General features: G+C 46.5%; 1 protein-coding gene across 1 annotated transcript; it reads right to left on the bottom strand.

Moving 5' to 3' along the window:
- Positions 1-18,549: 18,549 nt before the first annotated feature.
- Positions 18,550-26,753, bottom strand: LOC123098859 (uncharacterized). Its single transcript, XM_044520937.1, has 11 exons — positions 26,543-26,753; positions 25,994-26,062; positions 25,833-25,904; positions 25,654-25,728; positions 25,022-25,135; positions 24,471-24,902; positions 22,361-23,608; positions 22,214-22,264; positions 20,768-22,027; positions 20,616-20,681; positions 18,550-19,901 (listed from the first exon to the last, which is right to left on the bottom strand). Exons 1-11 carry the CDS (start codon positions 26,676-26,678, stop codon positions 18,718-18,720), a joined length of 4,707 nt encoding a protein of 1,568 aa, XP_044376872.1. The 5' UTR covers positions 26,679-26,753; the 3' UTR covers positions 18,550-18,717.
- Positions 26,754-26,982: the final 229 nt, after the last annotated feature.

The raw sequence follows: 26,982 nt of genomic DNA, 5'->3' as shown, positions 1-26,982 counted from the left end.
TATTCTATTCCACCCATAGTGCTATATCCATGGCTCAATCTCATGTATTGCGTGAAAGTTGAAAAAGTTTGAGATTAATAAAGTATGAAACAATTGCTTGGCTTGTCATCAGGGTTGTGCATGATGAGAGCATTCTTGTGTGACGAAAATGGAGCATGACCAAACTATATGATTTTGTAGGGATGAACTTTCTTTGGCCATGTTATTTTGAGAAGACATGATTGCTTAGTTAGTATGCTTGAAGTATTATTATCTTTATGTCAATATTAATCTTTTATCTTGAATCTTTCGGATCTGAACATTCATGCCACAATAAAGAAAATTACATTGAGAATTATGCTAGGTAACATTTCACATCAAAAATTCTGTTTTTATCATTTACCTACCCGATGACGAGCAGGAATTAAGCTTGGGGATGCTTGATACATCTCCAACGTATCTATAATTTTTGATTGTTCCATGCTATTATATTATCTGTTTTGGATGTTTAATGGGCTTTATTATACACTTTTATATTATTTTTGGGACTAACCTACTAACCGAAGGCCCAATGCAAATTGCTGTTTTTTTTGCCTATTTCAGTGTTTCACAGAAAAGGAATATCAAACGGAATCCAAACGGAATGAAACCCTCGGGAGAGTTATTTTTGGAACAAATGCAATCCAGGAGACTTGGAGTGGACGTCAAGGAAGCAAAGAGGCGGCCACGAGGCAAGGAGGCGCGCCCAGGGGGGTAGGCGCGCCCCCCACCCTCGTGGGCCCCTCGTGGCTCCACCGACCTACTTCTTTCGCATATATATACTCATATACCCCGAAAACATCCAGGAGCACCACGAAACCCTATTTCCACCGCCGCAACCTTCTGTACCCGTGAGATCCCATCTTGGGGCCTTTTCCGGCGCTCCGCCGGAGGGGGAATCGATCACGGAGGGCTTCTACATCAACACCATAGCCTCTCCGATGATGTGTGAGTAGTTTACCACAGACCTTCGGGTCCATAGTTATTAGCTAGATGGCTTCTTCTCTCTCTTTGGATCTCAATACAGAGTTCTCCTTGATTCTCTTGGAGATCTATTTGATGTAACTCTTTTTTGCGGTGTGTTTGTCGAGATCCGATGAATTGTGGGTTTATGATCAAGATTATCTATGAACAATATTTGGTTCTTCTCTGAATTCTTATATTATGATTTGTTATCTTTGCAAGTCTCTTTGAATTATCAGTTTGGTTTAGCCTACTAGATTGATCTTTCTTGCAATGGGAGAAGTGCTTAGCTTTGGGTTCAATCTTGCAGTGTCCGTTCCCAGTGACAGCAGGGGCAGCAAGGCATGTATTGCATTGTTGCCATCGAGGATAAAAAGATGAGGTTTATATCATATTGCTTGAGTTTATCCCTCTACATCATGTCATCTTGCCTAATGCGTTACTCTGTTCTTATGAACTTAATACTCTAGATGCATGCTGGATAGCGGTCGATGTGTGGAGTAATAGTAGTAGATGCAGAATCGTTTCGGTCTACTTGTCGCGGACGTGATGCCTATATACATGATCATGCCTAGATATTCTCATAACTATGCGCTTTTCTATCAATTGCTCGATAGTAATTTGTTCACCCACCGTAGATTATGCTATCTTGAGAGAAGCCACTAGTGAAACCTATGGCCCCCGGGTCTATCTTCCATCATATTATTTTACTATAAATTTGTTATTTCTTCCGTTGTTTATTTTGCAATCTTTACTTTCCAATCTATACAATAAAAATACCAAAAATATTTATCTTATTATCTTTATCAGATCTCACTTTTGCAAGTGGCCGTGAAGGGATTGACAACCCCTTTATCGCGTTGGTTGCAAGGTTCTTATTTGTTTGTGCAGGTATAAGGCGACTTGCGTGTAACCTCCTACTGGATTGATACCTTGGTTCTCAAAAACTGTGGGAAAAACTTACGCTACTTTTCTGCATCACCCTTTCCTCTTCAAGGGAAAGCCAACACATGCTCAAGACGTAGCACTCTACAGGTGTCTCTGATGGTGTTTGTTGAGTTGGCATAGATCGAGATTAGGATTTGTCACTCCGTGTTTTGGAGAGGTATCTCTGGGCCCTCTCGGTAATGCACATCACTATAAGCCTTGCAAGCAATGTGACTAATGAGTCAGTTGCGGGATGATGCATTACGAAACGAGTAAAGAGACTTGCCGGTAATGAGATTGAACTAGGTATGATGATACTGACGATCGAATCTAGGGCAAGTAACATATCGATGACAAAGGGAACAACGTATGTTGTTATGCGGTTTGACCGATAAAGATCTTCGTAGAATATGTAGGAGCCAATATGAGCATCCAGGTTCCGCTATTGGTTATTGACCGGAGATGTGTCTCGGTCATGTCTACATAGTTCTCGAACCCGTAGGGTCCGCACGCTTAACGTTCGATGACGATTTGTATTATGAGTTATGTGATTTGATGTACCGAAGGTTTTTCGGAGTCCCGGATGAGATCACGGACATGACGAGGAGTCTCGAAATGGTCGAGAGGTAAAGATTCATATATTGGAAGGCTATATTTGGACATCAGAATGGTTCCGAGTGATTCGAGTATTTTTCGGAGTACCGGGGAGTTACGGGAATTCACCGGGAGAAGTAATGGGCCATATTAGGCTTTAGTGGAGAGAGGGGAGAAGGGCCAAGAGGTGGCGCGCGCCTCCCCACTGCCCAAACCGAATTGGACAAGGGGTGGGGGCGCGTCCCCCCTTTTCTTCTCCCTCTCCCTCTCTTTCCTTCTCTCCTACTCCGAATAGGAAAGGGAATCCTACTAGGACTTGGGAGTCCTATTAGGACTCCCTATGCTTGGCGCGCCTCCTAGGCCGGCCGCCTCCTCCCTCCCTCCTTTATATACAGGGGAGGGGAGCACTCCAAAGGCACACCAAAGTTTCTCTTAGCCGTGTGCGGTGCCCCCCTCCACAGAAACACACCTCGGTCATATCGTTGCAGTGCTTTGGCGAAGCCCTGCACCAGTAACTTTATCATCACCGTCACCACGCCATCGCGCTGACGAAAACTCTCTCTCGGCCTCAGCTGGATCAAGAGTTCGAGGGACGTCACTGAGCTGTACGTGTGCAGATCGCGGAGGTGCCGTGCGTTCGGTACTTGATCGGTTGGATCGCGAAGACGCTCAACTACATCAACCGTGTTACTTAAATGCTTCCGCTTTTGGTCTACGAGGGTACATGGACACACTCTCCCCGCTCGTTGTTATGCTTCTCCTAGATAGATCTTGCGTGATCGTAGGAATTTTTTTGAAATACTACGTTCCTCAACATATCCTTGGCGATGGCAGTTCGCTGTAAATAGAGCAAACTCCACGCCTCACGTTTCGGTGGAGCTGGGCCAGCCTTGCTTCTCTTTTTTACACATAGGGAAGGAGGAGCTTCGTGAAGTCAGCTTCTCGGGCTTAACCGTTCGGGACAATTTCATCTGCGAAGTTTTTGAAGCGTGGAGCTGGAGGACATCAGAACATGCCCTAAATTTTAGTCCCACCTCAACGCGTGAGGCTAACTCCGACTGGCTTAAATAGCCACGCCGGCGGATGATGGCAAACTTCTCTCTTGTTGCATGGGTCGATCAATTCTCGTTTGTGTGAACGAGGTAGCTTGACACTAGATTGCATTTCATCAACCGATGATTGTTCATCGAGTGTCAAGTTATCTCGTTCATATACGCTGATAGCCCTACTACAATCAAATAATTTTTAAATTGTTCATCGAATCTTATTTTGGCCTACACCCTTGCACCGTTCGTCGCATTGTGATTCAAAAAGAGCCGTGCGAACATCAATGTTCCGTTTGTGAAGAAGATAGACCATGATAGAAAGTTGGGAACCCGTCTAGGGTTTCTCTCTTCCTCCCCTACCTTTTCGTTGCTAGGGTAAACTCTCTTCTCTAGACTTTGCCAGCGAGCTCATAGATTCACCTCCTCTCTACCTGCGGTTCTGGCGGCCGGTGGCGGGAAGGGGAATCCCGGTGCCTCCGCTGTGGTTAGTAGTTTATGTTAGGATTTTTTTAGTCCTCGTAGGTGCGGCGCTCGGGCGGATGTTGGCGCTTCTTCTTCGAGTTTGTATTCCGGGTTCCAATCCTCCTCGAGTTCGTCTATCTAGACGTAGTCGACGGAGCTTCGGCGTAGATTCCCGCCATCTCCTTGAGACGGTGATGTTAGGGTTTCTTGTCATATGGCGAGATTTGGTGTCAGGTGTTTCAGATCTATTCAGGGATTCAACGACGATGACTGTGGCTCCAGAGTGCTGGTCCTTAGGGGCACGTGCATGAAGACTTCCCGACTGTCATCGACAAGGTCAAGCTGACTCCGATATGGGAGCGGCGACAGCGGCGCGTCGACGGCTCGTTCTGACTGCGGTAGTGGTCGCTCGGTGGTCTCAGAATCTTGATGTACTTTTTATTATGTTTGAGATGCTTTATACTTTCGGTGAACTCTGATAATAGATCTGGATCATTTTTCGCCAAAAAAGAAGAAGATAGACCATGACTATTAATCTTCTCTATGATAACAAAGGATGCATTGACACTAGTAGAAAAAGGGTTAAATGTCAAGCACATTAGTGCCGGTTTGATTTTGAGCCGGCACTAATGTGTGCATTAGTGCCGGTTCCAACGGCTCGCCGGCCGCTCTCATTAGTACCGGTTCTTGGCGAACCTTTAGCACTGGTTCGTGCCACGAACCGGTACTAAAGTGAGTGGTGGCAGGATGTTGTCAGTCCGAGGCCCCTCCAGCACCTTTACTACCGGTTCGTGGCACGAACCGGTGCTAAAGGTCGTCCTACATAAACCCTTCGTCCACCCGAGCTCGCTCTGTTCTTCCCCTTTCCCCTCTCCTCTCTGTTCTTCCCATCTTCCTCTCGAGCTCATCACACATTTTGCCCAAAATTTCTCAAGATTTGAAGGCCCCCATCCATTCAAATTATCACAAAGGTTAGCAACTTTGTCCTTTCATCTCTCATTGCTAGATTAGCTCTTGCAATGCTTTGTATAGTGATTAATTTACGAGTTTAGTAATTTGGGAGGAATTATATGTGCTAGTATTTGATTTATATGCAATTTAAGGTCAAAAATAACACTTAGTTTGCATATGTAGGTGTGGTTTACTTAGTGCCTTCTAAATCTCCGTCGTAACCACCGTCGATCGCCCGCACCGTACCGTAGCCGGCACCACCTTGTGGTGAGCCTCTTGTTCATGAATGTTTTACATTACCAAATTGATGTTTGTGTGATTTGGATATATAGTTACTCGTATAATTATCTTACCCGTACGTTGTTTGTTATACATAGTGCCATGGTTTTGATATCCGTCCCCGTTGGCCCTCGTCCTTGTTATGATTCGGATGTGGTATATTCTCTTTTAAAACTAGTTGTTGCATTTCGTGTTTATGACAAATTATGCCCATCAAGTTGACATAGATATTTTTATCTAGGAGGTATGTGAACCGGAAATTCCAACCGACCCTATTGTCGAGAGGTTAAATTTAGTTGAAAGAGAAAACGAGTATTTGAAAGAAAAATTGAAAAGAATTGAGGGGAGAAGATGGAATTGGAGTTGCATGTTGCCGATGTCGTCGATGATCACAAGATCAAGATGGAGAAAATGCGCTTGAAGATTAGAAAGATTAGAAAATATGCCATTGATAGTGAGGCTTGGTATCATTATGCTGTTGGATCAATTGTTACCTTAGTTGCGATCTTGATCGCATTTGTTGTTGCATTTAAATGCTTTAGCTAGAGAGTTATTTGTTTGTTGCATTTAAGTGTTGTATGAACTATATATGTATGAACTTTATGTATGAACTTGTATTAATTTGGTCTTTTCGGTGTTGTGTAATGAAGATGAGCCGACAATGGATGTATGATGACCGATGCTCTCCCGAGTTCATTAATGGCGTGCATACTTTTCTGCTTGCGGCTGAGGCAAACAAGCGGGCGGATGGTTTTATGCCTTGTCCATGTGCTGTCTGTAAGAATGATCACAATTACTCTACGTCAAGAACCATTCACGTCCACCTGTTTAAGTCCGGTTTCATGCCCCACTATAATGTTTGGACCAAGCACGGAGAAAGAGGGGTTATGATGGAAGACAATGAAGAAGAAGAGGACGACGACAGCTATCCTGGCCATGGGTTCCCTGAATACGATGATACAACAATGGGGGAAGAAGCTGAGCCGGCAATGCGGGAAGAAGCTGAAGAAGAGGCATCAGATGAGCCCGCTGATGATCTAGGTCGGGCCATTGCCGATGCAAAGAGAAACTGCGCAAGTGATTTGGAGAAGAAGAAGTTGCAGCGCATGTTAGAGGATCACAAGAAATTGTTGTACCCGAATTGCGAAGCTGACAAGAAAAAGTTGCGCACCACACTGGAATTGCTGCAATGGAAGGCAGAGAATGGTGTATCTGACAAGGGATTTGGAAAGTTGCTGGTAATGATAAAGAATATGCTTCCAAAGGACAACGAATTGCCCGAGAGTACGTACGAAGCAAAGAAGGTTGTCTGCCCTCTAGGGTTAGAGGTGCAGAAGATACATGCATGCCCTAATGACTGCATCCTCTACCGCGGTGAGTACGAGGATTTGAACGCTTGCCCGGTATGCGGTGCATTGCGCCATAAGATCAGCCGCGATGACCCTGGTGATGTCGAGGGCGAGCGCCCCAGGAAGAAGATTCCTGCCAAGGTGATGTGGTATGCTCCTATAGTAGCACGGTTGAAACGTTTGTTCCAAAACAAAGAGCATGCCAAGGCGATGCGATGGCACAGAGAAGACCGTAAGATAGACGGAAAGTTGAGAGTACCCGTTGACGGGTCGCAGTGGAGAAAAATCGAGAGAAAGTACGGGAAGGAGTTTACAGATGATGCAAGGAACGTATGGTTTGGTCTAAGCGCAGATGGCATTAATCCTTTTGGGGAGCAGAGCAGCAACCATAGCACCTGGCCTATGACTCTATGTTTGTATAACCTTCCTCGTTGGTTGTGCATGAAGCGGAAGTTCATTATGATGCCAGTGCTCATCCAAGGCCCTAAGCAACCCGACAACGACATTGATGTGTACCTAAGGCCATTAGTTGAAGAACTCTTACAGCTGTGGAATGGAACAGGTGTACGTGCATGGGATGAGCACATGGGGGAAGAATTTGACCTAAAGGCGTTGCTGTTCGTGACCATCAATGATTGGCCTGCTCTCAGTAACCTTTTAGGACAGACAAACAAGGGATACCGCGCATGCACGCACTGTTTGGATGATACCGACAGTATATATTCGGACAATTGTAGGAAGAATGTGTACCTAGGACATCGTCGATTTCTTTCGAGCAGGCATCCCGTAAGAAAGAAAGGCAAGCATTTCAAAGGTGAGGCGGATCACCGGACGAAGCCTCGCCACCGTACTGGTGCTGATGTACATGATATGGTCAAGGATTTGAAGTTAGTCTTTGGAAAGGGTCCTGGCGGACAACCTGTTCCGAATGACGCTGACGGACGCGCACCCATGTGGAAGAAAAAATCTATATTTTGGGAACTGCCCTATCGGAAAGACCTAGAGCTCCGCTCTGCAATCGACGTGATGCACGTGACGAAGAATCTTTGCGTGACCCTGCTTGGCTTCTTGGGCATGTATGGGAAGACAAAAGATATACCTGAGGCATGGGAGGACCAGCAACGTATGCACGGAAAAGACGACATACATCAGGGTCATGCCAGCTACGCTCTTACCAAAGAAGAGAAGGAAATCTTCTTTGAATGCCTGCTCAGTATTAAGGTACCGTCTGGCTTCTCGTCGAATATAAAGGGAGTAATAAACATGGCAGAGAAAAAGTTCCAGAACCTAAAGTCTCATGACTGCCACGTGATTATGACGCAACTGCTTCCGGTTGCATTGAGGGGGCTTCTACCGGATAACGTTCGATTAGCCATTGTGAAGCTATGTGCATTCCTCAATGCAATCTCTCAGAAGGTAATCGATCCAGAAATCATACCAAGGTTAGAGAATGATTTGGTGCAATGTCTTGTCAGTTTCGAGTTGGTGTTCCCACCATCCTTCTTCAACATCATGACGCACGTCCTAGTTCACCTATGCGAAGAGATTAACGTTTTGGGTCCTGTATTTCTACACAATATGTTCCCCTTTGAGAGGTTCATGGGAGTCTTAAAGAAATATGTTCATAACCGTGCTAGGCCAGAAGGAAGCATCTCCAAGGGCCATCACAATGAGGAGGTCATTGAGTTTTGTATTGACTTTATTCCTGACCTTAAGCCGATTGGTGTTCCTGAATCGCGGCATAAGGGCAGACTGGATGGAAAAGGCACGCTAGGAGGGAATCAACTAATATGTATGGACGGACATTCTCTCACTGAAGCACACTACACAGTTCTACAGAATTCCGCCTTGGTGGCTCCGTATATGGACGAACACAAGAATTTTCTACGCTCCAAACACCCGGAGCGGTCTGATGACTGGATTACACGTGAACAAACCAGGAGTTTCGCCGGCTGGTTGCAGACACGTACCATGCATGACGCCTCTATTGAAGATGACCTGTACTCGCTGTCCCAGTTACCATCTTCGAATATAATGACTTTCAAAGGGTACGAGATAAATGGTAATACATTTTACACGATCGCCCAAGATAAGAAGAGCACCAACCAAAACAGTGGTGTCCGCTTTGATGCAACAACCAAGACGGGAAAGGAAACATATTATGGTTACATAGAGGACATATGGGAACTTGACTATGGACGTGGTTTGAAGGTCCCTTTGTTTCGGTGCAAATGGGTCAATATGACACGAGGCGGGGTAACGGAAGACCCGCAGTACGGAATGACAACAGTGGATCTCAACAATCTTGCGTATGCAGACGAACCATTCGTCCTAGCCAATGATGTGGCACAGGTTTTCTATGTGAAGGACATGTCTACCAAGCCGAGAAAAAGAAAAGATAAGGAAGCGAATGCATCATACGATGAGCCAAAGCGCCACATAGTTCTTTCTGGGAAGAGAAACATCGTGGGAGTGGATGACAAGACAGACATGTCAGAAGATTATGAAAAGTTTGATGAAATTGCTCCATTCACAGTGAATATTGACCCGAGCATCCAGTTAAATGATGAAGATTTTCCATGGCTACGGCGCAAAGGGACACACGCGAAGAAAAAGTTTCACACCCAAAGATCTGGGATGTGATCGGCTTCACTATCATCACTTTCTTCTGTGTTTCACACCCAGGAGGGAATCTCTGTAATAGTTAGGGTAGTTATGTGTTTTGGCATTTGAAACGCGAAGAAATTTTATGTGCAAACAAATTCTTTCATGCATTTACTGATTTTTTCAGCTAAATGACCCTGAAATTGAAAAGCATTTCAAATGAACTCAGAAAAGGTTGAAAGTTGGCATGGTATCATAATTTCACCCACATAGCATGTGCAAAAAAGTAGAGAGGGTTACCGCAAAAACTGGATGCACTTCGTGTACAAAATGGACAATCTCTTTCGAAGTATCAGGGTTTCGGACGAAAACTCATCTGTTACAAAGGCATTTCATTTTTTAAATAACCTAAGCATTACCAAATTGAATATAATGATAAAACACACTAATATTAAACATAAGAAAAAAGAATCACTGAAAAATCTATTTTCAAAGTTAAGTTATTCACAAACTAGTGATTCACACAAATTTCAAATAATTCAAAATTTAAACTATTCAAATTTGAAAACTACCGGCACTAACAGAAAGTTTGTAATTTTTTGTACCTAAAGCAAAAATATTCACAAAGAAACTCTAAATACAGCAAAAAACAACTCAAAAATAAATAAACCAAAAATAAATAAAGCAAAAAATAAGAAAATAAAAAGCCCACCTACTGGGCCAGAGCGGCCTGCATACGACTAGAAACCCAACCTGTAGTTGGGCCAGGATGCAGGCCCGCAAGCCCAGTAGGCCCACAGGCAGAGTAGGAGAGGTAGGCCCAGAAGGCCTGCTTTTGAGAGGAGCTCAATGCAGTGCCCGCGCCGGGGCTTATAAACTGGTCTTGGCGCTCCTCAACTAGCGAGGTGGGACTAAACTTCTGCGCCCCTCGCCTGGCAGCGCACACCCTTTAGTACCGGGTCGTGGCTCCAACCGGTACTAAAGGGGGGTCTTTAGTACCAGTTGGTGCCACCACCCGGTACTAAAGGGGGTGCGCTTCCCGCCGCTTCGCCTGGCCAAAACAGACCTTTAGTACCGGTTGTGGCTCCAACCGGTACTAAAGGGGTGTTCTATATAAGAAAACACTTCAAAAAAATTCAGTTTCTCATCTCTCCCTCTGCTTCTTTCTCCTCTGCCCCGTCGCCGCCGCCCCTCGTCGCCGCCCCCGTTGCCGCCCCCGTCGCCGTCCCCGTCGCCGTCGCCGCCCCGGCCGTCCCCGTCGCCGCACCCGCCCCGTCGCTGCGCCCCGCTCCGTCGTCCCCGCCCGGCCCGTCCCCGTCATTGCCGCCCCGTCCCCATCCCCGTCGTCACCGCCCGTCTCCGTCCCCGTCGCCGCCCCCGTCGCCGCGCCTCGCCGGTGAGCTCCTGCCCTGGTCGCCATGTCCACACACACAAACACATTGTTTTTTAGTTTTTTAGTTATAAATTGTAGTTATAGAAATTTTTCTGTTTTTTAGTTATAGAAATATCTATAGAAATGTTAGAAATTTTTCTGTTTTTTAGTTATAGAAATATTAGAAATGTTTGTTATATAGAAATGTTAGAAATTTTTCTGTTTTTTAGTTATAGAAATATTAGAAATGTTATAAATTTTTCTGTTTTTTAGTTATAGAAATGTTAGCAATTTTTCTGTTTTTTAGTTATAGAAATATTAGAAATGTTAGAAATTTTAGAATTAGTTTTAGCTAGATGAATTAGATTAATGTCAAATTGTTAGACGATGATCGATGTTTTTTTAGTTTCTTATAATTTTTGTTATAGAAAAATTTAGAATTTGCATATAGAATTTTAGTTATCACAATCCAATCATTTAAAAAATGTTAATTTTTGCGGGCATATAGTATTTGTTCTCGACGATGCCCGGCCCGCATCCTCGCCGTCGACCCGTTTGCGACGACGTCCGGCTGACCCATGTCCAGGACTGGGCCCCGCCGGGCTGGCACTGGGAGGTGCTACCTGGAGGGGCGCGCCGCTTGGTGAGGAACCCGACCTCGGGTCCCGTCCTCGACCCTGATCTCCTTTGGTGGCGTTCGCGTGGGCCACATTCGGTGCAGAGGGAGCCGGCCCCGCCGGAGGTGGTGCGTTGCCGTGTCAGGGAGGAGGACGAGCACGTCCATCGCTACATCGCTGCTATGGACGTCAGGTTCTCCAATACCTGGCAGGTTCTTTAGGCAGATGACAGGAGATATGATCCTGTGATGGTTCCTTCTCTTTGGGTGTCCACCGCCCGCGCCCCAGGAACCGCGAGTGGCCTAGATTCTTCTGTATTATTCGATCTTTATTAGCTACCTAGCCAGTGATATATTTGATATATAATATTTGAGACGATGTATTCGAGAATATATATATTATTAGAGACGATGTACTCGAGATTATATATTATTCGAGACGATGTATTCGAGATTATATATTATTCGAGACGATGTATTCGAGATTATATATTATTCGATACGATGCATATCATGTACTATATGATTCAGTTTTTCCTTATTGATTACATCCATGCATTGTAATTTGAATACTAAATTGTTTTATATTTCTTCTGTATTAGTTAAATAAAAGCTATGGCGGACAATACCGGCAGAGAGGGAGAAGAGGCCCTGTTCGAGATCATACGCAACCCTAACAGGCCAGATGATCTGAATGAAGCAGATGACGGCTCCCAATATCTGAACAATACCGGGGAGGGTGATGATAAGATATTCGATCTCGACGATTGATCTGATGAAGTCATGAACTATGATTATGATTATGATGACGCAGACAATGATTATGATGACGAATACAATGTTGATCTTGAAATAACAAAGACTACCGGCGAGGTATATTTATATAAGCAGGCATCTAGTGATCATCACATGTTTTTTTATTTGAAGATATATTAACGAATCGATCTTTCTTCTTTCAGCCCTCCGGATCGAGCAAATCTGCTTCTACAGACAGCAGGACAAAGCGAGTCCCGGGCAAAAAGTTTAAGGAGGGTGTAAAGTACAACATTGATTCCATCAAAGCTAGTGGCGAACCCCTCACGCCTAAGAACATTGCGAACAAGTTCGTTCGTCAGTGCGGAGTTCTTGTGAAGGACCAACTCCCGATCTCCATTCAAGAATGGAAAGAGCCAAAAACTAAACGTCCAAATGTTACTTGGGTCGACGACAGAGCAAAACAAAAGCTTTGGGAATCTCTGATGGAACATTTCACCGTACCAGATTATTTCACTGATGCAGATGTGCAGAATGTCAAGGACGCTGCTCTTAAGAAGATGGCAATTGCATTCAACACCCACAAGAAAACTGTATGGGCCAACTACCTCGCTGCAGAAAGGAAGACTCCAGAATTCAAGGGAACACTGGAGACGGAAAGAGAACACTGGCCCGCTTTCGTGAAATTCAAGGAATCAGAATTATCTAAGGAACGGTCGAGAAAAAACAAGGCCAATGCCGCAAAAAAGACGCAGTTCCATAGGCTGGGGCCAGGTGGCTACGCGGTGGCAATGCCTAAGTGGGATAAGTCTAAGCAAGAGATGGAGGATGCAGGGGTCACTCCGGTTACTAGGAGCTGGCCCCCCAGGTGCAGAACTTGGTTCTATGCGCATGGGGGGGGCGTTGGACCCGAAGACGGGCCTGGTTTCGAAGAAGGCAAGTCTAAAAGGAGCCGAACAAAAGTTACTTGACGCAATAGAAGATGCTCGAAAGGGGGTGTTCACGCCCAACAGAGAGAACGACGAGCTTACGCACGCCCTGGGAAATCCTGAACACCCGGGAAGAACACGAGGCAAGGGCGTTATTCCCTGGTATGAGGGCTTTTCGGAATGGAACGACGACTACAGGACCCGTGCAAGAAAGAAGATGGAGGAGGATAAGAAGAGGAAGCTGGAGGAGGAGCAGAGGAAGCGGGACACAGAACGCCTTCAAGGCCTAGAAGCAAGGCACGCGGACTTGGCACTCAAATTCCAGCAACAGCAGCAGCAGATCGACTCACTTAGCCAGGAAAGGGGGTCTCAGCAGCGACATCAGCAAGCGGATGATCGTCCAGCATTGGATAGCACCGTCCCATCCATGCCGAGAAGCAACGTTGGTTCCGCCCCGGGCGACGCACTGCTGGATACATACCCTATGGATGACATCATAGAGAACACTAACTGTGAGCTACACTTCAAAATGAAGAACATATCCATGAAGGTGGCGGACGCCGTTGCTTTTACAATCACCCCCGAAGCAACCTTCCACTGCACCCCGATTCCAGCGAGCTATGCTCGTGTCTTGGTTGATGAGGTGGTGGACCCATATTCGGGGCTACAACTTGACATTCCTGGAGGTGACGACGAGCACACACTGGGAGAGTCCATACATCGTATCATCCTATGGAGAAAGGATTGCATCATCTTTCAAGGCCACCGACACCGCGTCTGCCGAATCCTCCTCGAAGTCCGCCACCGAGTCAGCAGACTCCCGCTCCTCCAAGTCCACAAACACGTGAGCCGACTCCTCCTCGAAGTCTGCCACCGTGTCAGCAGACTCCCGCTCCTCCAAGTCCACGAACGCGTGAGCATACTCCTCCTCGAAGTCCGCCACCGTGTCAGCAGACTCCCGCTCCTCCAAGTCCACGAACGCGTGAGCAGACTCCTCCTCGAAGTCCGCCACCGTGTCAGCAGACTCCCGCTCCTCCAAGTCCACCAATGCGTGAGCAGACTCCTGCTCCAACTCAGCCACGTCAGCCGTCTCCACCGCCTCAGCAATCGCAGAAGAGACACGCCGCAGCTATGGTGCGTAGCGGTACGAGTTGAGGTAGTACAGAAGGTACAGGCGGAGGCAAGCGATATAAATATGGTCCAAGCCTCGGTCCTCTTCCTCAGAGGCCTTACGACATGACTGAGGAGCAAAATGATGCCATAGTGCGGGCCCAAGTGGACGCCCATTTTGGACCGAAACCGGCACCGCCGCCAAGGGAGAAAGTGCCTGAGAAAGTTATTGACCACTTTATTCATATGGCAAGAAAACTAGCTCCCAAGCCTGTTGACTCAGACTATGAGCGCCAAATCAGGAAGGCACATCGAGCACGACTACAGAAAGAAGCGAGCTCGAGCTCGGGCCAATTACAAGCAGCTGTAAAAAAATGAGGGAAAACCGTTCCCCAGCTGGGAGAACAGGCGGCACAATCGATCCCCCCGCTTGTTGTGCCAACAACACATGAGAGTACGCGTGCCCAATATTATTGTTGGCAAACCGTTAACGTTCCCCAGCTGGACAATGTGGTAATAACCGAGGAGCATATAATGCAGGCTGAAATGCTCAAGATCACTGTTGGACAACTCCTCGAGATCGAGCCCATGTCTCCCCTTAGAGAGGAGGAAATAAAACGGAAATATGTCCGGGGCCAATCTTTGGTCGAGCCAGACGAGGTCAAGAACCTCTCAACGAGAATGTATGAATTGCATCAATGGTACATGAACATTACCAAGATTTCCAATCGAGAGTCCCTCATGGTGAATGTCAAGGAGGAGCATTACTTCCATGAGAAAGCTGTGTTCGTTGAGTATTCATAACTATTTCAGTTATACAATCAAGACGCACTCGACAAATCTATCGTCAGTTGCTATTGTCTGTAAGTGATTTCTTTCTGTAATTTAAGTCTCAAGCTAGCTGTAGTGATCATTTTGATCAATCATTACCTGTAATTATCCTCACTATATTCTTTTATGTGGTATTATGCAAGATGAAGATGTATGAAATGAAAAAATCTGGACGCTATGGCATTGGGTTCATTGACCCAAATACCGTTAATGAGTACACATGGAATATTCCAAGTTGTCGAGCAAGTTTAGAGGAAAACATGCTAGAGTTCTTCAAGCGCCTCAATACCAATGAAGATATACTACTTCCTTACAACTTCCTGTGAGTCACACTGTCTTGTACTACAAATTTTGTTTTTTGCTTACTAGCTAGCTAGATGTTAATAATTAAGTGTATAGGGTTTAGGGTAGTTGATTAGTGTTATGCACATGCCCGCTTAATTAAGACATGCAAACGTGTGCGCATGCAGTTTCCACTAGATCTTGTTAGACATTAAAGTTGAAGAAGGAAAAGTTGAAGTATTGGACTCAATACTTAAAAAAGAAAGTGACTACACCATCTTGTTTGGGATAGTCAACAGATAATTTCAATCATTATTAACTATATCTCGACCTATTTAGTTTGTCATTTCCTGATAAGAACTATTTAATAACCCCTTTATTAATTTTCTTTGCCGGCGGGTAGGGCTTGGGCAAAGTTCATCAAGGTGACTCCAGTCAAATGGGCAAAAAGCTGTTTTGGTATCGACCCAAGGTAAGTAATTAAGTAGTACTAGCTAGCTAGCTACCATCTCTTTAATTCTTGTTTTAATACCATTAATTAATTATCATGCTTGATTAATCATTATCTGATTCAATTCCATTCTCGTAAAGGCCCTGAAGCAGGCGTCGGAGACTGATCTGTGTGCATACTACATTTGCGAGAACATTCGCATGATGGCGTCCGAAAGGAGCAGATCTCAAAGACAGGACTGGGTACGTTCATTATTCACAAATTTTTACACCATTATCGATATCTAGTCACACAACTAATACACATGCATATTGATCTCCTTCTTAACAGTTCAGAGAGGTGCGGGAGCAACTCCTACCAACGGAACGCATACTAGCACTTCAAGAGGAAATAGCGGGATTTTTGCTCGACCAGGTCATAGATCCCAAAGGAGAATATACTATTACCCGCTACCGCCCCCATGAACCACTTGTCATCGTGCTCCGAAGGCACCAAGGCAACATGTAGGAGAATTATATATATATATATACATGTGTATGTGTGAATAATTAATGGTGGTTGTGAGACATTCGATGATATATATATATATATACATATATATATATATATATATATATATATATATATATATGGTTCTACGAGAAAATTTATTTATATATATGCATAACGTGTACAATATGTAGTATCGTAAAATACCAGCAAACAAAAAAAATTAAATGAAAAACATAAAATTAATGAAAAAATAAAAAATAAAACCAAAAACCCCCCAAACATTTAGTACCGGTTGGTGTTACCAACCGGTACTAATGGTCTACCCGCACCCGGGCCTGGCTCGTGCCACGTGGTGGCACTTTAGCGCCGGTTCGTGATGAACCGGTAGTAAAGGGGGGAGGGGCTTTAGTCCCCACTCTTTAGTGCCGGTTGTGGAACCGGCACTAAAGGCCCTTACGAACCGGCGCTAAAGCCCGGTTCTGCACTAGTGTGATGACTGAAGTTTATCGCTTCTAGACGACTTGGCTATTTAAGCCAGTCGACTAGCTCCTCACGCGGCAAGGTGGGACTAAACATCCGAAAGCCGCCGACCCAATAAAAATGTGAAAATTCTAGTATGAACAATTTATTATTCGGTGTTTTTTGACAGCCCCGCCGGCCCAACGTCCGCAACATCGACGTGCATGTGTTTGCATGTCTTAGCTATTTTGAAAATAGATTTTGTGTTTGCAAATGGTAAAATTTGAGGCCCGCCAGGTCACTATCCACGAGGGCATTCGCTGATGTTTAAGGGTCAAATTTACATGTTGCGGTTGTAGATGCTCTCACAGGGCCAATTTGTCAGTTGTCACGGCTCATTTTCTCTCTTCCTATCGAGAGTCGCCACTTCTCTCCCTTCTTTTTGGCATTTTTCCTAAAAGGCATAGCTTCCCATACGACATAGCTCCCCCCTCTACCCGCACCCCTTCAGCCTTAGACCGTGTACTCTATCTCTACTCTATTGCTACTTGCCGATAGCCCTGCTGAGGAAAACACTCTTAAATCGGTGCAAAACGTTGTGGATCAACGATGTGGGAGGACGGAGAAGCATCAGTCTTACCCATAATAGACATGAGTCGGTTGCGTCACCTCCCGCTCCGGCGCGCATTCCCTTTATCCCTTCGCTTCTGCATGAGTCTCCGGGGAGGGGAGCGAGAGAGCCGTTCTGACGCGCAACCCCTGTGCTCTTCCTCCTCTCACACCGGTCGCCTCCCCTGCTCACTAACGTCGACGCTGGCGCAACGAGACTGGACGGGAGGTGGAGAAATCCGCCCCATTTCTGTGAAAGCTTGAAAGGTCACCACGGCGGAGGGAGCTGCTCTCTGGCGAGTGATTCAGGGGAGAGGAGATGCAGATCCATGGTGAAGTGGAAAGAAGGGATTGACAGTGTACGTTTTTTTTTGAACCGGTGTACATTTATTTTTTAGGGAAGCTCCCGGATGGATAGTGTATGTTTTTTTTGAGGAGATGCATATCTTGCTCCATCAACCAGCACGGCACTCCATCTCAAACAGTAAACTCTTCTGAATCTTCCTTCTGAGCCAAGTCAACATTTAAGGAAGCATCCTTTTTCGAAACTAGGATGGTGGCCCGCGCAAATTCGTGGGCAGCATTTTGTTATTTTACAAAATGTAATAGTTTCATTTGGAATTTCTTCCCTCACGTGCGACCGTTGCCGTGGGCCGACGGATGTCTTTTTGTCGGCTAATTTGGAAATGATGAAACCGTGGATCATTTTTTTTATTTGTTTTGTGGCTAAGATCATTTGGAGCTTGCTGCAATGTGCTTTTAATCTAAGAACGGTGCCTGTTACCCTAAAACAATATTTTGGGATCTGGCTCAGGATTTTTCTACATAATTCTAAATCTTTGGTCTTTGACTCTGTCGGAATTGCTGTCGTGTTCTGAACTATTTGGAGGAGTAGAAATGATATTTGTTTTACATATAAGAGGATCAATGACCCTTTTGCTTTGATGAAATCGTGGATCACTTTTTATTTTATTTTTTTGTGGCTAGGATCATTTCGAATTTGCTGCAATGTAATTTTAATCTAAGAACGGTGCCTGTTAACCTAAAACAATATTTTGGGATTTGGCTCAGGAGTTTTCCACATAATTATAAATCTTTGGTCTCCGACTCTGTCGGAATTGCTGCTGTGTTCTGAACCCTTTTTTTTTTTTTTTGCGAAAGGTGTTCTGTTCTGAACTATTTGGAGGAGTAGAAATGATATTTGTTTTACAGACAAGAGGATCAATGATCCTTTTGCTTTGATTCATCCGTTGTGCAACTAGATTAATTCTTGCTCAGTTTTGCAGCAAAAAGCAGTAAAATCTAGAGGAACAGAGTAAATAAATCTTCGGGGCTGCTCAGGCATAGAGACCTACTGTACCGGCATCGCTAGAAAGGGACTTTGGCGAGATACCTGGCGTTGTATATATAATGGACGAATTAAAAATTCAAAATAAAAAAATAATGGACGAATTGGCCCAAAATGTGCATTCATAATGAAGCTTGTGCTTTACCCTCAGCTAATTAATTTACACATGATTGATATGACTATCGATAAGCTTCACTTGAAGAGTACTCCAGAAACGAAGCAGCAAAAACAAAAAAATCACATTGATGCGCTTAACATCGGCCGTAATCCAGCTATGTAATGGTAGCAGACTGGTAGATTTGCTGCATCACCCCTCTGAAGCGGTCAATGTCGAGGGTGACGTTCTGGCCGTTGAAGAAAGTCTCCCAAGCCACACCGAACCCCTGCCTTTGTATGGAGCGGGGGTCGGTGAAAACGGTGTGGTTCCTTGGGTATATGTACTTGAGCGTCGTCTCCTCGGCGGTGGCCTCGTACTCGACGTACCGGAGCCCCATGTCAGCCGTCGGCGCTCCGAAGGCACTAAAGGACGCCCACCTCATGTCCCCCCACGGGACGATCTGCATCACCGTGCCGTTGCGCGGGAGGAACACCAGGTTGGTGAGCCCGGCGCCGTGCACACCCAATATCACGTCGCATGAGTTCACCACCTCCGCGAACCGGGCCATGTCGCTCACGACCTCCGGCCCCGCAGGGACCACCTCAAAGCCAACCTCCGTGGCAGTTGCGACGGCCTCCGCCTCGTTGGCGATCTCCCTCGACCTGCGCCGCGACACCATGACGAGACGAGGCCTGTCGCCGGAGGTTATGTTTACGGGGGTCGCCCACTCACGCTTCAATGAGTAGGCTGACCGGAGAAAGTCCCGGAAGTCGGTCATTGTGTAGCCCTTGCGGGACAGAGCTGGGATGATCCCTAGTTCCTTATGGCTCTCGGTGCCGACGCGCACTGACGGGAAGCAACGGACCTCGTCGTCAGCGTCGAAGTCGATGACGGGGTAGATGGAGAGTGCGGCGAGGATATCCTTGAACTTGCCAAGCCATTTCGAGTCGTAGTCGGTGGCCACGAGCTGGACGCGGCCTTCGTACTCCCGCGCAGTGTTGAAAAGAGGGATGATGCCGTCGGTCATGGCGTGGAAGAAGTTGGCGAGGTAGCCACCGGAGGAGAAAATCACCGCGGGGACGTCGTGCGTCACCGTGCACCCTGGCGGATCCGGCCCCGGTGGGGCACTCCATCGGATGGTCACCTCCCTAACAGTCTGCATAGTCTGTGGCTCCCACTTGCGCGTGTACGGGTGGATCGTCACCGTCCCGCTCTCAGGTCGGTAACTGTCATCAGACGCTGAGACCACATACACACTGGCGGCTTTGCCGTGCATACGGACGTCGCCTTCCATGGCGCAAGTGTCCATCCGCTCACTGCGAAAGTCGCAACTTGACTTGCTTCTTGGTGCTGCCACATCTGTATCAGCACACAATAGCTATTAGTTTTTTCTTTGAGGAACAATAGTCTTAATTAGTTCTAGTCAGAAACTTCGCTTTAGGTTTTCTTTTGTCAATCTTGGGAAAATTTCAATTGCAGTTGGATTATTTCATCATTGGCAGCTCCTTGTTACACGAGAACGGCGTTTTATAGGACTGGCTCTAGGGTGCCGTTTTTCAAAACAAAAATCAAAATATATTTAAAATTTACAAAAAATATCGTTTTTTTCTACAACTACGTACACATGTTCTCTAAGTTTGTGTAAAATTTTATTAAATAATATATGATTATTGGAAGGCTACAAAAAGAAGACAAAATTATGGCACAAAATGTAACAAAGATTTAACCAATTTTATCTAATATATTTGTCTTTTTTTGCGGGTGATCTATATATTTGTTTTTTGTGTGTACATCACATATGAACATATATGTTCATAAATTTCATACTATATGTGTATTTTTTTCCAAATTTTTTATGATGTAGAAAATGTATTTTCGCTAGCAAAAATTCCAAGCTCCCTGATGCTTTTTATATACTCTATATGTTGCTACTGTATGTACAACCAACGCAATGTCTGTTAGTATTAGTTCGTTTGCTACCAAATTCTAGTATATATCGCGAAACTCGTTGCCTCAACAAAATTACGAATGTGAATACATAGCGCTTGAATATGCACTATACTTTGCACGTACCTGATTTTATCGAAGAACCATCTACTCCCCCGTTCATGGCTTGGAGCCCTTTTTCATTCCCGAGATCTGCAACAGAAATTCAATTTAGTCAGACTTGACTTTTGAACAAGCTAACTGAACCTCCGTTCTGCAGAGAAACGGTAGTTGATTACCTCTGTTCGCATCGACGGCGTCGCTTGATCCGGGAGAGGGTGGTGCTTCCACGACCGGAGCTGAATCAAGCGAAGGATCGGGCAACACACTATCATGGTAGATTTGCTGCAAGACCCCTCTGAAGCGGTTGATGTCGAGGGTGACATTCTGGCCGTTGAAGAAGGTCCCCCAAGCCACACCGAACCCCTGCTTCTGTATGGAGCGGGGGTCGGTGAAGACGGCGTGGTCCCTCGGGTATACGTACTTGAGCGTCGTCTCCTCGGCGGTCGCCTCGTACTCGACGTACCGGAGCCCCATGTCGGCGGTCGGAGCGCCGAAGGCACTGAAGGACGCCCACCTCATGTCGCCCCACGGGACGACCTGCAGCACCGTGCCATTGCGCGGGAGGAACACCAGGTTGGTGAGCCCTGCGCCATGCACGCCCATGATCACGTCGCACGAGTTCACCACCTCCGCGAACTGGGCCATGTCGCTCACGACCTCCGGCCCCGCAGGGACCACCTCGAAGCCAACCTCCGTAGCAGTTGCGATGGCCTCCGCCTCATTTGCGAACTCCCTCGACCTGCGTCGCAGCAGCATGACGAGACGAGGCCTGTCGCCTGCGGCCCGGTTTACGGGGGTCGACCACTCACGCTTTAGCGAGTAGGCCGACCGGAGAAACTCTCGGAAGTCCGTCATCGTGTAGCCCTTGCGGGATAGAGCAGGGATGATCCCTAGCTCCTTATGGCTCTCGGTGCCGACGCGCACCGACGGGAAGCAACGCACCTCATCGTCGGCGTCGAAGTCGATGACCGGGTAGTTGGAGAGCGCGCCGAGGATATTCCGGAACTTACCAATCCACTTGGGGTCGTAGTCGGTGGCCACGAGCTGGACGCGGCCATTGTACTCCCGCGCAGTGTTGAACAAAGGGATGATGCCATCAGTCATGGCATGGAAGAAGTTGGCGAGGTAGCCGCCGGAGGAGAAGACCACCGCGGGGACGTCATGTGTCACCGTGCACCGTGGCTCTTCTGGTCCCGGTGGGTCGCTCCAGCGGATGATCACCTCCCGGACAGTCTGCATGGTTTGTGGCTCCCACTTGCGTGTGTAAGGGTGGATCATCAACACCCCGTTCTCTGGCCGATAGCTGTCGTCGGACGCTGAGACCACGTACACGGTGGCGTCTTTGCCGTGCATACGGACATCGCCTTCCATGGCGCAGACGTCCATGCGTTCATTGCGGAAGTCGCAACTTGACTTGCTTCTTGGTGCCGGCACATCTGCATCATGCACACAATATTTATTAGTTATATTTTCGAGTAAGTCTGTTAGTATTGTAAGTTAGTTTGCTACCAAACTCTATTATCGCCAACAATTATATGTTTTCTCCTTGCTAGCCAGAGTGGCCCAACCAAATACGAATGCAAATACCCAGCGCTTGAATATGCAACATACTTTGTACGTACCTGGTTTTATCAAAGAACCATCTGCTCCCCCGTTCTCCTCGTTTTTGAGATCTGCAACAGATTGCAATATTCAATTTATTCAGATTTTGACTTTCGAACAAGCTAACTGAGCCTCACAAGTTCTGCACAGAAAAGGTTATTAGTTACCTTTGTTCGCATCGACGGCCTCGCTGGGCATCTCGTTGGGAGGAGGTAGTGCTTCCACGACTGGATCGGCCATTATAGTACTCTGGTAGATTTGCTGCAGCACCCCTCTGAAGCGGTCGATGTCGAGGGTGATGTTCTGACCGTTGAGGAAGATCCGCCACGTCATACTGTACCCTTGCTTGTTTATGGAGGGGACGTCGGTGAAGACGGCGTGGTCCCTCGGGTATACATACTTGAGCGTCGTCTCCTCGGCGGTGGCCTCGTACTTGACGTACCGGAGCCCCATGTCAGCCGTCGGCGCGCCGAAGGCACTGAAGGACGCCCAGCTCAGGTCGCCCCACGGGACGACCTGCAGCACCGTGGCGTTGCGAGGGAGGAACACCATGTTGGCGAGCCCAGCACCATGCACGCCCACCATCACGTCGCACGAGTTCATCACCTCCGCGAACCGGGCCATGTCGCTCATGGCCTCCGGCCCTGCCGGCACCACCTCGAATCCGACCTCCGTGGCTGCTGCGATGGTCTCCGCCTCGTTTGCGAACGTCCTCGAGTTGCGCCGCAGTATCATGGCGAGACGAGGCCTGTCGCCGGAGGCCCGGTTTACGGGGGTCGACCACTCACGCTTCAGCGAGTAGACCGACCGGAGAAAGTCCCGGAAGTCCGTCATAGTGTAGCCCTTGCGGGAGAGGGCAGGGATGATCCCTAGCTCCTTATGGCTCTCGGTGCCGACGTGCACCGACGGGAAGCAACGTACCTCGTTGTCGGCATCGAAGTCGATGACCGGGTAGTTGGAGAGCGCGGCGAGGATGTCTCGGAACTTGTCAACCCACTCGTGGTTGTAGTCGGTGACCACGAGCTGGACGCGGCCGTTGTACTCCCGCACGGTGTTGAAGAGAGGGATGATGCCGTCGGTCATGGCGTGGAACAAGTTGCTGAGGTAGCCGCCGGTGGAGAAGACCAACGCAGGGACATCGTGCGTCACCGTGCACCGTGGCGCATCCGGTCCTGGAGGGTCATTCCAGCGGATGGTCACCTCCCTGATAGTCTGCATCGTCTCTGTCTCCATCTTGCGCGGGTAGGGGTGGATCGTCACCATCCCGTTCTCTGGCCGGTAGCTGTCGCCAGACGCTGAGACCACATACACTGTGGCGGCTTTGCCATGCATACGGAGATCACCTTCCATGGCGCAGATGTCCATTCGTTTACCGCTGAAATCGCAAGTTGACTTGCTTCTTGGTGCTGCCACATCTGTATCTTGCAGACAAGAGTTAGTGATTAGTACACTAGCTTGAAACTTCTATTAAGTTTTCTTTGGTCACTATTGGGTAATTTTCTATTGCCGTTAGACTATTTCATTTACGAGCAGCACCTAACTATACAGTGCTCTTTACGGGTGGAATATAAGTTTCGCATGGGAATTTAGGTCGTTAATTTAACTACGAAAACATGTAAAATATGCCAAAACAACATATGTTTACAAAGTTCATTGGATGATTGAATGTTGAAAATATTTTTTTTCATATACAACACATTTTTCACTAATCAAATTGAAGTCCTGAAATCCAGGTGGCTGACTTTTATTTTATTCCAGAGAGAGTATATACTTCATATTGGTACTGTACAACTAATACCGTGTGTGTTACTCCGCCTGTCCAAACATAAAAAGGCTAACACATTTTTCTAGATTTTCTTTTATTATTGATAAAATTAATAATATATAAGATGTATGAAATTAAATATCATTAGTAAAAAAAACTTCTTCCACATATGAATTTGTTGATATACCTTTTTAAACATACACATCATATACTATTGTTCAATGATATATTTTTTGAACATACACATCGTCATATACTATTATTCTAACCAATGGTCAAAGCCTCGAAGGATACCGTAAAAATGTATTAAGCCTTGTGTATTTGGAAGGAGGGAGTAGCATTAGTTTGTTTGCTACTCCCTCTGTCCCATAATAAAGGACGGTTTTTGACATTACTGTAGTGTCAAAAAACGTCTTACATTATGGAAAGGAGGAAGTATTTAATTTAGTCAGTCTTGAGTTTTGAAAAAAAGCTAACTTAACAACTGTTCTCCAGAGAAAAGGAGTAATTACCTCTCTTGGAATCCACGACGCCGCCGGGGGTCTCGTCGCTTGATGTGGGAGAAGGTGGTGCTTCAACGGCTTGGCCGGGCGTCTCGTCACTTGATGGGGGAGAAGGTTGTGCATCCACGGCGCCGCTGTGCGTCTCGTCATTTGATGCGGGAGAAGGTGGTGCATCATTGGCCTTGCCTAGCGTCTCTTCATTTGATGTGGGAAAAGGTGGTGCTTCTACGGCCTCGACCGGCGTCTCGTCGCTTGATGGGGGAGAAGGTGGTGCTTCGACGGCCTCGCCGGGTGTCTGGTTGCTTGATGCGGGAGAAGGTTGTGCATGGACGGCCTCGCCGGGCGTCTCATCGCTTGATGGGGGAGAAGGTTGTGCGTCGACGGCCTCGCCGGGCGTCTCGTCGGTTGATGCGGGAGAAGGTGGTGCTCGTACGGCCAAATCTGAATTAAATGAAGGGTCAACCACAGGGCATATACTATTATTATTAGCATCAATCGAGGATTTCATTAGAGAACTGAAGCTTCTCAAGCTCGGTTAAAGAATGAGTTTTGTTGCGTACCATGCGCAGCTCTTAACTTGGCTACCTCAAGTAGTAGTTCTTTGTGCGCAGCTCTTAGCTCGGCCACCTCACGCAGTAGCTGCCTCTGCTGCTGCCATATTGCACTCTCTGTACCTGGGACGGCGAAAGAGGACGTAGTGGCGGAGTTAAATTGCCTGGATTATACAATGGTTGAGATCAGCTTTCGTAAAGCTAGGCTCTATTTCATTGTAACCCATACTCCATACCTCAAAACGTAAAGCATTCTGTAGCCAATGCTAGTACTTCATTCCAAATTAATGAAGTTCAATTAAGCTGTATTCTAAGTCAAATTTCTTAGAGTCCATAGTATGAAAATGTACTAATATGTAACATCAAATATACATATAGTATGAAAATGCATTTTAGAATAAAACTAATTTGACATTGTAGATGTTAATTTTTTTTACTACAAAAATTGGTCAAACCTAGAAAAAATTGGCTTATGATCAAACACGAACTTCAATTAATTTGGTACGGAGCGAGTATTATAGAACGTGTGGTGCACTGCGCGTTTAGCCAAACTTGACTTTTGGACAAGCTAATTAACTTAACTTCCGTTCTGCAGAGAAAAAGGCAATTAATTGCCTATGTCGGCAAAAGAATAAAATTACCTCTGTCCGCACCGACAAGCTTGCCGGCCATCTCGTGGCTGGATTCGCGAGAAGGTGGTGCTTCGACGACCGAATCTGAATTAAATGAAGGATCCATATACCATTGTTGTTAGCGCCAATTGATGATTTACTTAGAGAGCTCAAGATTCTCTACTGTAGCTCGGTCAAAGATTGAGTACCATGCTCAGCTCTGAACTTGGCTACATCATGTAGTAGTCGCTCCTGCTGCTGCCATATTGTATCCTCTATACCTGTGATGGCGAAAGAGGACGTAGCGGGAAGTTAATCGCATGGATTTCACGTTAACAATCCAGAGTGCATACGCTTTCCCTCCGCTCACCTGAAGACGGAACCTTATGAGTCGATTGTCGAAAATACTCCGCAGCTTCGGTAACGCTGGTCCCTGTAACTGCAAACCATGCATGGAGGAAATTCATGTTCAGCTGTAGATTTTACATGTAAAGCTGCCGACATCGAACTACGCGCTGCGGAGAACATCAAAACCGATGTCTCGAGACGTACGCGCCCTTAAAAGTATCACTAAAATGTTGATCCGGATCGAGATCTTGTCAACTTCAAAGCAAGGGATTGATTTGATTCATTGGCTGGCGTGCATGCATGTGGAAAAAATCAGTAGACCCAACTTTGAACAGTTGTTTAATTCTTGGTGAATCCAAAAACTCAAGCATTTTATCGAAGATGATCAAGCTCATGGGCAATACATACATACTCATGCTGCAACAAATATGTCGAATCGTTGTTACAGCTTACTATGGACCAACAGTACTACTCTTCTTCTTGGGAAGATGAATCGAAGAAGAGCGCACACGCGTACATAGATCAGATGAACACTCGAAAAAGAGTTTTGATTATAATCGAGAGGACTTACGTCGGGGAACCTGGGGCATGTAATCGGCATTGAGCAGGACGAAGACGAGGATAGGAAGCAGAAGCCACACGATGGCCCTTGCTCCTGCTCTGCTCGCAAGCTTCTTGCCGCTCTCGTTCCTCCTCGCCTTTTTCATCTCGCAGCCGGGCTGCTCTTGTACTGGCTTGAGCACTCAGCTCTACTGAATAATGGTGGTCACTGATCCTCCCTCACTGACCTCGGAGCTACTAGTATAGTATGTGTGCGTGGGACTTAATGGCACTCGAGGTCAACCCGAAGATTTAGTACAAGTGAAGCGTGATGTGATCTCGTTTCTGAACGCGCTTTAATGCGCGAGCTTAGTTTAATCCGAGCTTTCTCATACCCCAGAGTGTGTCTTAAGTCTTTGGGTTGACCTCGACCTGTAGTGTCATTAGATCCCATGCACACTGTAATAATGG

The sequence above is a fragment of the Triticum aestivum genome, chromosome 4D (genome assembly GCF_018294505.1).
Source record: "Triticum aestivum cultivar Chinese Spring chromosome 4D, IWGSC CS RefSeq v2.1, whole genome shotgun sequence".
Taxonomy (NCBI): domain Eukaryota; kingdom Viridiplantae; phylum Streptophyta; class Magnoliopsida; order Poales; family Poaceae; genus Triticum; species Triticum aestivum.
Note: the sequence above shows the minus strand (reverse complement) of the source record. Positions and strands in the feature narration are given on the sequence as shown.

Coding starts and splice junctions, on each gene's coding strand:
- LOC123098859 (XM_044520937.1), bottom strand. CDS start 26,678: ATGAAAAAGGCGAGGAGGAACGAGAGCGGCAAGAAGCTTGCGAGCAGA. Junction 23,609..24,470: donor CGTCGTGGATTCCAAGAGAG/GTAATTACTCCT, acceptor TGCAAGATACAG/ATGTGGCAGCACCAAGAAGC. Junction 19,902..20,615: donor TGGTTCTTCGATAAAATCAG/GTACGTGCAAAG, acceptor GTGCTGATACAG/ATGTGGCAGCACCAAGAAGC.